General features: G+C 39.7%; 1 protein-coding gene across 7 annotated transcripts in view; it reads right to left on the minus strand.

Moving 5' to 3' along the window:
• The window catches only part of cut (homeobox protein, cut), a 167,336-nt gene that overhangs the window by 78,563 nt on the left and 75,358 nt on the right, over nt 1-13,415 (minus strand). For all 7 annotated transcript variants that reach the window (XM_033345983.2, XM_033345980.2, XM_033345982.2 and 4 more), the window contains one exon: nt 11,283-11,483. In XM_033345983.2, the coding sequence (XP_033201874.2) occupies nt 11,283-11,483 (201 nt within the window). The remainder of the gene's footprint in view (nt 1-11,282; nt 11,484-13,415) is intronic.

The raw sequence follows: 13,415 nt of genomic DNA on the forward strand, positions 1-13,415 counted from the left end.
CATAGAGTGTACTAATACGAGAGCATTAAATGGTAAGTTACGTGGCATTAAATGATAAATCTGTAAGGAAAATCGAACAAAAAACGAACTGACAGATTGATAACTGCAAAGAGAAATGGGGTTTTTGCTCCATTTGGAACTTTGTATGTACCGCGGAACAGGAGAAATTGATTTTTATCCTAATCATCCGATCGTATGGATACGTTTTACTCGGGTCATTAATTTTATCAAGCCGGCTCGCTAATATCTACGTTGCAGTCACGCGTCGCCAACATCCAATAACACTTGAACCACGCTGTGACTGGGCCACTACACGGGCGCTAGTGTAAATCAAGCCAAAAACTCCCTATATTTCCCCATACATCACTCGCGCGGATCGAGCGTGTAATTCCCCAGCTCGCGTTCGTCACGGTTATAAGCGATAATTCCAGTTAGTGCTTCCAGTTCCTCTTATGGCCGCAGTGGCCACGTTCACACCATCGTGCGCCCGCGCGCGCGACCACGCATATATCTCGCTCTAGATCATGGTTCGTGTACGATGCTAAGTCATGACAGTACGCCATTGCGGTTCGTTTCTATAAATCTTCGGTGACCTGATAAGAAAAGATTGCCTATCGATGGTTTTACCCTGGCGGACTGAAAGAAAACCTTAAAATTGTTCCTCTGGTATCCACATTGTTCGAAATAAAAATTATATTTCAGTAGATATTATCAGAATGCGGATACTCTTTAAATATTTTTTTCTACAGGGATTTAATATTCCACGTATTTAGATTTTACTACTTGTTGCTTATTCCACACCTTGCAGGGATAAAGATATAAATAAAATTTCGAAATTTGGAAAGAATAAAAGAAGCAGTGATAATTTGACGATAATTTGAAATCGGTTGAATAATGCTGTTGACATATCTGTTGCATTCTCGTGTGTTTAGACAAAATGACTTTGGAAGTTAAAGAAGTCAATAAACAGTGTATAATATTTAGAAACAATCGTCGTTATTAATACGAAGATTCCTCCGATGAAAGAGACGTGCAATTCCAAATACAGGGTAGTTGTGCCACAGTTCTCGAATTTTTCTCACTTTTGTTTTAGCAAATAAACAGACCTTGGATATTCTAAAAAAAAAAAAAAAAAAAAGAAACTCTAACATGCAAATGAAACAAAATATCGTGCATAGAAATAATTCTATTCTATTCTTCTCGCAGAACAACAACATTTACGAAGAATAAAACAGTCGATCCTGTAAAATAATTCAAAGAACTTAGCAGAGTTAAGAAACAGAGTCTCGCGTTACTATCGGTACTCCGCCATTTCCACGATACAACGATACCTATACAATCGCTATTAAATCGAATGGGGCACGACTTTAACTGTCTCTCTTCCAGTGGCTGTTCCGGCTTTCCACCCCCGATGTTCGTGGCTCGCGTGCTCGATGAAATATACTTAAAACCGTAATTACGATATAATCAGCGGGCCGCCGTGACCAGATACGCATCTCAGGGATGAAAGGAGAGGAAGGGAGGAAGCAGGGGGTCGCGATCGATCTGTTCGAACTGGAAAACCCTTTTTAAAAGTGTACGGAGCAAGGGTAAAGGTGCAGGAGTAGAGAGAAAGTGGTAGGGGGTTTTAACCGCTGCCGTTGAGCCAGAGGCAGAGGAAAGCGGTCTTCCCCCGTCCACTTCGACGACGCGCACCCATACCGACGTTCGCGATCGTGCTGTATACGAGATCGTGCATGTGCACGAGAAGAGAGGAGGAGGGGGCGGCGTGAGGGGGGAAGGGGTAGAAACGAGTTTTACACATCGCGTAAAAGTTAGTTCCTAATTATTCAGATTTTCTAATTAATGTTTCAGCCGACGATGATGGAGCATCCGGCTCGTCTTTCCTCTCCCTCTTTTTTCCTTTATCGAGCGCGCACATGCAGTCCCCTGTGCGCGCGCGAGTTCTCTCTCCTTATTTGTAATTGTCTCGACCGCCCGGGAAATTAGCTGCTTTCAGACCTATTTTTAATGGGAATTTAATGCTTCCATGACGAATGGCGCGATACTTATAGGAAGAATCACCGCGTGATCGATCTCGCGGACGAGAACACCGTGAACCGTACACTATTATGACACTGAATACCATTTGGCTGTGCATTTTTTTCTTTCTTCTTCTTTTTTTTTTTTTTTCAAACGTTAAGCGTTACGTATAATCGGGAATTTTATTGCTCTTTCGGATCGATCTTGCAAGTTTTTGCACGAGGTGTATGCTTTCGCGAAGGCAGTTTAAGTTATGAAAGAATATTAACGCGTTCGCTGGTGATGTACGATTTGAATTTGTAACGCAAGCGAAAGACCCACGGAGGTGGTGAAAGAAACTTCATGGCGATTTATAGAAGATTCATACGTGAAGTTCTAGAATATGGAAGTAAACGCGTGAAAATTATTTGTTAACATCGTAGCGAATGACAATCGACGGTCGGAGAATTCCTGAAATAGTACAATTGCGTAGAATATCGAGGCGGTTACTCAGAACAATTATGATACCTCTTTATTGTTAAACGATAAAGCGTCGACTAGAAAAGATGGCAAGTTTGGAACGATAATCTGTTGACAAACGATCGTATCGTTTCGACGACGTGCAAGCGCGATAAATAATAAAGAGCACTTTCGCGAAGAGCCGTCATTACCACGACCTTATCAGCCGCTCCAACGTCATTGAGAACAGACTCTAAGGATGTTGTCGAAGAGTATCGACAGATGGCGCTGACTCGACTCTCGTTCGTTCATACTTCAAAACAACTTAAAAGATACGCAAGAAGAACTTCGGAAAGAAAAGAAAAATCAAGTCCGGTTCGTGTCTCTTTACGAAGAAACAACCTTGGATGACCAAGCGAGAGAAACATCCCTTAACGCAAGGGGAAAGAAAGCACTCGTATCGGAGTCGAGGTCGATTCAACGAACCTCACCGAAACATATGCATCGTTCTCATTGCGAACGCAATTTCACGGGTTACATAGATAAGAGAGAGGGCTTGCAAGTTGGCCAGCCTGAAAATAGGGAGAAGAGGATGGAAAAAAAGCGAGAATAGGGTGGGCAACTATTCTAGGTTTGGTCCGTATATTTTGTTCTACTTGAAACTTACGGAATGAATATCTAACGATATTGGCTGTTTCAGGCTGCGCCTCTGACTCGCGTCATTTTCGCTCGAGTGCAAATATTCGCCGGTTTTTGTCAGAGTTCACCCGTACCCATCCTCTGACAGTATGTTCCAAAACCACTAAACGCGAAATTCATCGGTTTTCATGGTAAACCATGGTACGAACATCGACGTATGAGCCAGGCTCGCGATACAAAATGAAATTCTCCTGACGCGTGAAATTAATCGCGTACGAAATTTCTTATCGATAAAGTGGAGGAATTTAGAAGTTGGTGGGAAGGGAACTAAGACGTTCGAAAAGTAGATTGTAATGCTGTTAATAAGAATTGGAAGATTATTTGCGATAGTATGGTATTAATGAGAACACCGGAACAAACAACGAGGGTGACAATGATATCGATTTTTTATATACCTTGGTGAAATCTAAATTTACGATGCCATCCGCAAATTGTTTACCTATTTAACGACTCGTGCTGATATGATAAGAAAACGATCGAAATCCGGCCTAGGAGGAATGCTTTGTAGCCTTCCAGAAATTTTTTATACAAATCATCGTTAACTAGTAGCCAATAAATACTTCCATTCTATATAAATAACAAGAGATTAATTTCTTTATTTTTAGAACTTGTAAATAATTAACACTTCACCTGTATGTTTCTAATATAGTACGAGAAATCGTACTAAATATATTTTCTATTAATCATTTTTTCAATTGGACACTGTGTGTATCTAAGTTTATTACTAATACAGTTGAATTAAAAAAATCTTAAATCTACGCGACAGTTCGTATATAGAAAGCTCCATTGTACACTAAATACATCGCAAAGAAAGTAAATCTACTTTCCTTGCGATTCACCTATAAAATCTTCGTAAAATTTTAAGAATCTTTCAAATGCATCAGAAAACCTTCACCGTATAATATTGCTCCCTTTCTTCGGGCGACCAAGTATACAAATGACAAATTGTAGATTCGAAGGGCTTCAGTTCAAATTCATTCGATCGAGAGATGCCGCGTTCGAACGAAAGTTGGTTGCATCGAAATGCGACGCGTTTCTGTGAAACGCTGGATCGTGACGGTACAGAGGCGCGGCGAGATTTTCCCGAGGACTATTACGCAATCGTGAAAGCCTCGGTTTCTCCATCCACCCACCGATCTGTCAGTCGGTCTCTAATCCGTTTCACAACAGTCGATTTCACGATGAGCGGCGAACGAGCGAGCGAGCGAGCGAGCGAATACGCTCGTGCGTTCGTACGCTCTCGCACGGAGAGAGGCGATAAAATTCGTCGTCCCGTTCGCGGCGATTGTTTGTCGCGGCGCGTATTGCGCACTCGATTGCCCCTTATCGCGGTAATTATCAGCAAATCTTCGTATCAGGACAAATACCGTAACATCGTGGCGGGAATGCTCGGCCTACTGGCGTTAGAAACGACATGGCCGCGTCGTCGATGTCTCCGCGATGGCTTCGCGGTCCACGTGATCGCCGGCGATCGCAATTATCGATAAAAATCGCGCCACTCGAATATTTGCCATTTTGGAGATTTTTTGATTTCGCCTCGATTTAACGTCACTCGTTCGGATTCAGAAAGCTTGTCGATGTTTACATGGTTTCGTGTATTTCGTCGATTCCTACGGTTCATATCGATTTCGGTTGCTATCGTAAAAGGATATTGGTAGATACATATTGTGGGTACAGTAGATTTGTACCTTTTGTGAGATATTTGGAGATTTTGCAAAAGTTCTGAGAAAGTTCATAGGCAAATGTGAGACTTAGACTTCTGAGATTGGTTGGGCTTGGGAAAGATTGATGATATTAATGAATGAAGTGATTGGATTTGTTCTCGAGGGAGATTTCGTGTAACTCGTCGATTGCTATAATTGGTGTTGGGGAACGCAAATTGTAAGGAAATAGTGATGAGATTTATACTTATAGATATTTAGAGAAATAGTTTTAGGAAAAGTTTTAAGACACCGTAGTTTTCAAATAAATTTGAGATCTTACGTGGTGTTCGAAAAAATTAACGATACTAATGAATATACATAATGTATAATATTATTATATTATATAGTTTCGGAGTAATAATGTGTTCTTAGTAAATCGGGAGAATCGTGGAACTAAAGAAATTCGTTACGAATGAACTGCTTGTCAAGATGACGATTAGGTTTCGTTAATTGAGACGTATAGTATAAGTGAATGAACGGTTAATTTATCGTAGCTAGTAGAACAATTCAGAAACATTAACTCTGATTGTAATGAGATATATCAATGAATTTGTACTAAAGGTTTTGTACAAATAATTATAATAATATAAATAAAGCTAAAATAATAAATAAAGTAAAGTAAAGTGAAGAACGATTTACATGTTTATCATCTTTTTTTATCATTTCACTTCGCTGCTAAACAAGTCCAAATACATAACGCGTACTCCTTTTAATCAAACTGACAAATACAATAAAAAGAAAAAGTCAACCATTCGTACAAAGAAACTGAAGAAATATTTCGAAAAGAATTTCCACATCTTCGCCGTTCAGCTATCGATGAAAACAAACATGAGAAAAGAAAGAGAGAAAGAGAAGACACATGTTGATGATAGTTTGTCTAAAATACTTGAGCGAGAAAAATAACACCCTTCAGCGAGCCGTCCTGAAGAGGCCGCCCTGGCGAAGCAGGAAGTCTGGTCGTCGCAAAAGATCGTCCGGCCTAGCATAAGTGCGAATAGCGTTCTCGGTTATTTCTTGATCTATCGCTCTGGGTACATTAGCCAACGTGTTTTGAAACACTCGCCGAGCGTATTTGTGTTGGCATCGGCGGCGCGTTGTCTCTCTTTCATCTCCCCACGGTACCAGACTCTTTGCCTCGCGTGAAACGTGCCGCGAAACCGAGAAACAAAGTCGTTAGCGGTCTAATTGCGAACCCTTTTCCTCCTAGGACGACCTGTCCTTGATCTCGCCATTCTTTTCCCCGGAACAGATCAAAGACATGGCTGCGTCGTGTCGCGAACAACCCTGTCAATCATCCGCGACGCCCCGCCAAACGAACTTGCGGGGAGTTAATTACCATCCTGATCCGTGGTAAATTCGTCCAAATAAGAATTACACCGACTTAAATGAAATTACGCCAGGCGTTAAGGTAATTCGGTATGCTCTGAAGTCTTCGTGCATGACCAAATGTATCTGTCGTGCGATTCTTGGTTGGAGGATTTTCTTTTTTATTTCAGAAGATTACCGGTGACAGAAACGAGAATTCTTTTTATACTCGGTATTCCAGATAATAAATTTCTTGTTCGATTAAGACGAAAATGCGCCAAGTATTTTGTTTGTCTGTTCTTGGACCTTTGTGAGTAATCAAATATATTTATCGAAGGATTTTTCTTGCACGAACTTTTTAATATAATTTCTAAGATTACTGACGTTAAATGGAAACTATAATTTTTCCTTTGCGCTCGATTTTCTTTGCTCGACGATAAATTCGCTGTATTCTATCATAAGGTTTTATTATCTGTAATAAGTAAGCCAGATCGAAGTCAAAGGTAACAAAGGAGGAAAGTAACAAGGCACGTATTCTATTTGCAAATGTATTGTAACCTAATACAAGTGTTGATCATACGGTGAAAAACTACAATTAAGATACGCATAACTCGTATTTTGAACTGTAAAAAATCTGAACAAAAGAGTATGTGTACACCATAAAGTAATAAGATTAATTTGTATAACAAAACGATTTAATAAATAAAAGTTACGCGTACCACTTAAGAGTACGAAATACAATCTTCAGATAATATATTTGATACAGCGTAGCGTTTAGAAGTTGATTACAACTCCAGAGTGAGTCCTAGAGTGAGTATTGTTGGATACGATCTGTAACTGTCTATATAATTTACTAAATTATTCTGTTGAATACGGTACTTAATTCCATCAGGGTTATTTCGCAACGGGCTTAAGTAAAATATTTATTTTTCTCACTACCACTTGATTCCAGTGAAACGGCGCATAAGCGTTGAATTGATACTGATTCGTAACTGCATATTAAACTGGATCGTTATCTAGCATGTGATCACTGATTTAGCAATCTTTGCCCTTTTATCTCAGTTATGTGGCAACGCTATCAATTTCTTATGATACCGGCCGTGATTTTTCCAAAATGTGAAAGCGCCATATCGACCGTCACTCAAGGTGTTTGAAATTTACGGTACGATAATAAATTTATTTATCGCTGTGTCCTCTATGGATGAAAAGCAAATGATCTTGAACGTCATCAGCGAATCGTTTGCCTCCGCTGTATGACAAATTTATGATCGAATCGTACAGATACGTAACGTGTTTGCTCCAATATTCGTTAGAAAGTAATATCGAATCCAAGTCGGTAATAATGAAAAACAAAATTCCTTCGTCTCTCAAAAGTGCTATCTATCTGTTCTAAGAAATAACTGCACGTATACGTGTAATCGGAGAAAAGAAAACGTTTCAAATTCCAGAGAAATATCTACTGCAAATATTATTTGGGATTTTTAGAGATAATAAATAAAGTTCGAGTCGAGAATTTTACAACTACGTTTCAAGAAAAATTCTCGTCTTCTTCTTTCTTATCCCTCCTTTTTCTTTTCTTTTTTTTTTTTTTTTTTGTAATAACTATATGTTTCGTCGGAGGCAGATCAAAGGAATCCGGGTTTTGAGGCCGATACTGTAAACAATCGAAAAATGTTGGTCTCGAATGTCCCCGATATAAAATGATGACTTCGTGATATTTATAACTCAAATACGTCAGTCGCTATGGTAGAAAGCATTTAGCTGATTTCCATTCTGATTTCTATAAGATGCTCTACCGATAAGAATAGCTGTTAAACAATGGTCGATTGTGATGTTCTAATTGTAACGAAATTCCTTATTGCCGACCATTAATTTTTTAGACAGTTTTCTTTTTATTTCTAGAAAGATTTTGAAGAAACCAATTTCATTTCATTGCGAGTTAGGAATAGATAATTCCTTTGAAAACGTGTTCTAACTTTCAAAGAAGTTGTATATTACATATTGGAAGATTGTACTTTACACGTCGCTGGTCTCGAATCTTAAAAATCGTCGAAGCAACATCGATTTGTTCAGAACCAAAGTTTGCAGCAAGAAATGTGCCTCATCTTTACGACAAATTCCTTCGTACAGATTATATACCATTAATTCCGAAACGCCTTGTATATAAATTAAAAGGAAGAAAAACGAAGATCACGGAAGCTATCCCCTTTCTAAATAAATGGTCTGAAATCCATCGTGCAAAACAACATCTCTTTCATCCCTATCAATTGATTTCCTCGCTTGGTAACCATAAACCCAGTCCCTCGATAGCACGAGCCTGCCAACGATTCATCTCCAGCGAAGATAATCGAACTACTCCTTTCCTCGGCTACATTGTCGCATTATTTACTCCTCATTATCATCCGGGGCCAGCGTAGCATCCCGTCATCTACCGACTTCCACCCCTTAATCGGGGAATAATAAAAATCATCCCTGTCGCGCGCGATGGCTTCTCAATAAAGACATTGTCCGCGAAGCAAATTCTTATCCGTGAAAAGGCGTCGTTGCCGCGTTCGGTGGTAAGGGGTTGTTCCGGTTACCCTTCGAGAATCGGCGAAGGGGAGAGAAAAAAGAATGGCGGGGGGAGGGCGGTTGGATTATCGAGCTTCGAGATTACAACTCGGGCTGAAGCGAACGATTTCCTTCGAAACGGGAATACCAGAGCAGCCAGTGCAAAGTGGTAGCTGGGGCGGACGAGGGTGGAAAAGGGGTGGCAGCATTATTGGCCCTAAGCAGGATACTTATTGAACTCTTAGCGGTGTTTTTATCACTCCTTTCTGGTGTTCGCGCGCGCGCGCGCGCGCGCTTACCTTCTCACCACCGGCAACGAAGCTTTTAAGTGTTTTCGCCTTTGTTTAAAGGACTCGGTTCTCCCGCCCTCGTGCCGCTCGCATTATGCACCCTTCTCGTGGCCCGCGAGAGGTTCTTACAAGACTCCGATCCGTAAACCGTCGCTCAAGGGTTTGACCACTTTGTGTCCTTTTTTTCTCGAGGGCTGCAACAGCCGCGAAACTCGAGACCCCCTTGCTGACGGTGGAATTAGGCGCGGTTCGATTTTTTCCAGTTGGTAATCTGCTTCCAACCAGACTTTCAAAGATTCCGATGATGATGGTGAATTTTTGTCCACCGAAATACATTTTCTTATGTTGAATTTTATGTACGCTTCTTGGACGAAGCGGAATTTTGTAAAGCGTATGGTTTTGTAAAATGTTACTGGAAAATAGGGCAAATCCGTAGACTCGCAAACGCGGAGAGGTGTTATGCGAACGATATATGGTATAGATGAATTTTTGCAATGAATTTTTAATTGACACGCGTTTCGTTATATTGTGGAGAATTTCGTATACGTATTTTAATAGAGCGATGTTTGGTACATTATATAGTTTGGTGGAATGTTAGTAGAAAACGAGGCGATTTCGTAGAAGGATCTTTTAGATGGTATATAACAATGGAATGTTATTTTAAGAGTCCGTGGGAAGACTTTACGAGGATTTTAACGCGACGGAATGCAGTTTAGGAGAGGCTTGCATCGCAGCAGTCTACCTTAATAAAATATCGTAGTGTTATACTACGCTTTAAAAAACTGCCGCTTTACGATCTCTGATAAGGTATTGCTTGATTATAATATACCATAATAGTAAAGTAACAGTGCGTTTTTAATTCATTCGTTGAAATATTAACTTGTTAGTAAAACTTCCGAATAATATGATGTATTAACGAAGTACTGTTCTCTATCAGATAAATAAAGAATAATTTCGAATTACTCTCTGCACGGATAAATTACATACGAATACAAGAAAACAGGTAGGATATATACTGAAAAATTATACGTACAGAACATCAATTTCTCAAACAAATTCATTTATACCCTTTTCCTTGAACACACAATCGTTCAATTAAGGTCGACGTACAGACACACAACAAAATAAAGCAATTTATGCACGTTAAAGATTCTCTGATCGTCAATTTGTCACGAATTCACAGGTAGAATCGATGAAAAGGAAAGCAAGGTAGGCAGTCGATTCATCGTGGCTCTTGATATACCCATAGAGTGTATGTCAAACCGTCTTCGTCAAAATCCAAACGATTCCCAACCTCGACCCAACCCCGACCGGATGAATATTCATCGATACCGCGTTTCCTATTTATGATCTTCTTTCATTACCAATTCCGTCGGTTCGTCGACTGCCATTAGTCACACTTTGCGTACCGAAAGCGTGATTCCAGGCGTTTATCGCGAATCGGGAAGGTGAAGTGCACTCGGGGGTGAATTTCACCGACTGGTGTGCGCGTGCTTCGTGCGTACGATCTGCAGAGAAAACAGTGAAGGGTGAGAGAGAAAGAGAAGGGTAGGGGAGAGAGTGATCGAGAGAGAGAGAGAGAGAGAATGAGAGACGAGGACGAACGAAGGGGTGAGGGAGGGCCACCACGTGCTCTATCGAGTACGTCAGTCATTCAGTTCAACGCGCACGCGGCGCAAATCTCTGTGTGCAACAGTTCAACGGAATTACACGGTGTTGTATCGGTGTGAGAAGCTCGATGCACTCGCTCCCGTGTGCCGTTTTTACAGATGAAAAAGCCAGCGTATTTAACCGTTAAAACGCTTCAAATTCGAGATGCACTCTCGAGCCATTTTCGATAATTAATCGACAATCGTACAAGTTTCGTCCACCTGTAATTCCTTTCGCGTCAAATTGATTGCGTTGATGCGAGCCCCTTTGAAACTCAGTCTCGAACCGACTACATTTTTCTGTAAATTATCCTTTTTCGCAAGATACAAATGGCACAAGTAATAGAAAATTCTGAGTAAATTTATTTATTGTGAATCGTAACGTCATCACGTTTCTTCATTTTTCGATTTACAGAGTTTAGATCAGTATGGCTGTTGAAGGGCTCGAACTGTTCACGATTGTAACGAAACCAAAAGATTCTCAATCCTATGAACATCTTCACCCGAGTTTAATATTAAAATCTTTCGAATTTTAGTTAGGTTCAGTTTTCATTGTATCGTAATCAATTTGACCGATTTGAGCGAGATGTAGGGAAACTTTAGGAACGTTAAAATACGAGACTTACCTCTTTGTCCTTCGCTTGCAGTTCCTGTTCCAGGTTGCTGTTCGGCGTCCTCCTGGGATTGCTGGCATCGTGTACCTGCTGCTGATCACTTGCCTGTGGAGTCTGAGACAATTTATGTCCCTCAGTCTTCGAGTTCCCATCATTTGCCGCGGCAAGTTGCTCCTTCAATGCAGAAACTTCCTTTTCCGCCAATGTCGCCCTCTGCAATCAAATCAAACAGCAAATTAAAACCTCTGCCCTTACGTACTTATAAGATTATTTAATTCCTACTCAATGTGTAATTAAAATTGATATCACCGGCTTGCCACAAAGATAGTTTAACAAAGAGAAAGAAATTATTTAGAAAACCGATTTGAAAACAAATATACACAGTTTAATTGGTTTAATCTCGATAAAAGAATTTTTAACCATCTTCTTATTATGCTACGACAGATATATACACAAATGGAATTCTGTCGATTAATCAAATTAACTACTCATAGAGGGTTTGGGATAAGTTGAAATTAGTGTCTAAATTTACTATTTCGCGAGTCTTGCTGGAAATACTTGGCAAATAATTAATCGACACATGAGCTATATTTATTTCACTTAATTCAATCACTATCAATTCATAAGTACTCATACAAATTTTAGAGATTTAGATATAACGATATATTCTTAGGACACTGTATGAGCTTCTGTAAAATGTAGGAGTAGAAACATGTTTTTCTAATAATAACTACTACGAGTTCGTATTTTTAGCTTGTTGAATATCGATATATTTTCGATACGAGTAACACTAGAAGGCTGAAGAGGAATCACGGAAACGTTCTCAAAGATGATAAAATCATCGCGGTGTCGTAATGACAAACACATGCGTCCTGGTCCCGCTCCAGTGCTTCGTCTATTCGGCCAATCTGTACAGCAACGGCATATGCTAAAGTCATTAATTGACATCTGGAGGCAATTAAAGTAATTGCGAATTCGGTAGTAAAATATCGAGAACGCGGCGAGGACTAATAGGCAACAAGTCCACGTCACTTTTTACTCGATGCATCGAAGCATCGATCGATCGTTCCGCGAAACACCGACGCTAACTTCTCTTCGATTTGAAATTGTACGGCAACACGGAATCGTGCATATGGCCATCCTATAACATGCTCGTTCACGACCCGCATATATTTCCTATAATTCTCTTTGAGCGTACGAGTTCGACTTTTTTCTCTGTCCATATTTTTCTTTCTTCATGAAGCCAATTGCGTTCAATCGTTGTCGATATACTGGCAAGTGAACGTATCTTTTTTCAACGATCTGTTACCTGAATTTACTGTATCGAGAACGTAGGAATTTATTCGTCCGGAAATTCATTGTCACATTTGCATTCAAAATATGTTACGTTGCATCTATGTCTGTAAGGATTAACATTGCACTTCATGTCGGTTAATTTCTAATTCTCTGATTATGCAAGATATTTCTGATATTTCCAGCCGAACGGTACGAGTATAGCGCACAGATTTATAAGAAAATATAATACAAATTACAAAGTTATAAGAGAATATCGAATGCATCCTGTGCATAGAAATGGATTCTACACGAGTGTTAGAGATGTTAATTTCTATACTAAAACTATCCCAATTCTTTGGCCAACGATCGTAGAATATTTCCGATATCCGACTTTACCTCTTGTCGATGAATTACAAATAATTATATATTATTCCAGAATATTAGCCTTCGCGATCTCATTTACCGTAATTTCCCATTTATCGCGATATACAAATCTTACATTTCATTTATGGTACCAGTAGCTATTGATCGGGAGGTTAACGTAAATAATTCAAATATTCTGTCGTGTGACACGTAGAAATAGTAGAAATAAGATATTTTCAACCTCATATAAAAATGGAAAAGAGAGAAAAGACAGTTGATATACCCTAAACGTTCAAAGTTGAATATCAAAAGCGTTTCGCAGCGTAAAATCGCGAACGAAAATTTCGAACAATCGAAATGTACATCCACTAGTCATCCGGTGGTTCGATTATTAAAGAGAGGAGATCGTAAATAAAAAAAGGAAGACGACCACAGTAGCCGACATCGAAACGACAAAAAGAGAGACAGTGGTCGTCGAGACGAAGTACGAGACAGCTGTAGTAATGA

This window comes from Bombus vancouverensis, chromosome 9 (genome assembly GCF_051014615.1).
Source record: "Bombus vancouverensis nearcticus chromosome 9, iyBomVanc1_principal, whole genome shotgun sequence".
In the NCBI taxonomy this organism is placed as follows: domain Eukaryota; kingdom Metazoa; phylum Arthropoda; class Insecta; order Hymenoptera; family Apidae; genus Bombus; species Bombus vancouverensis.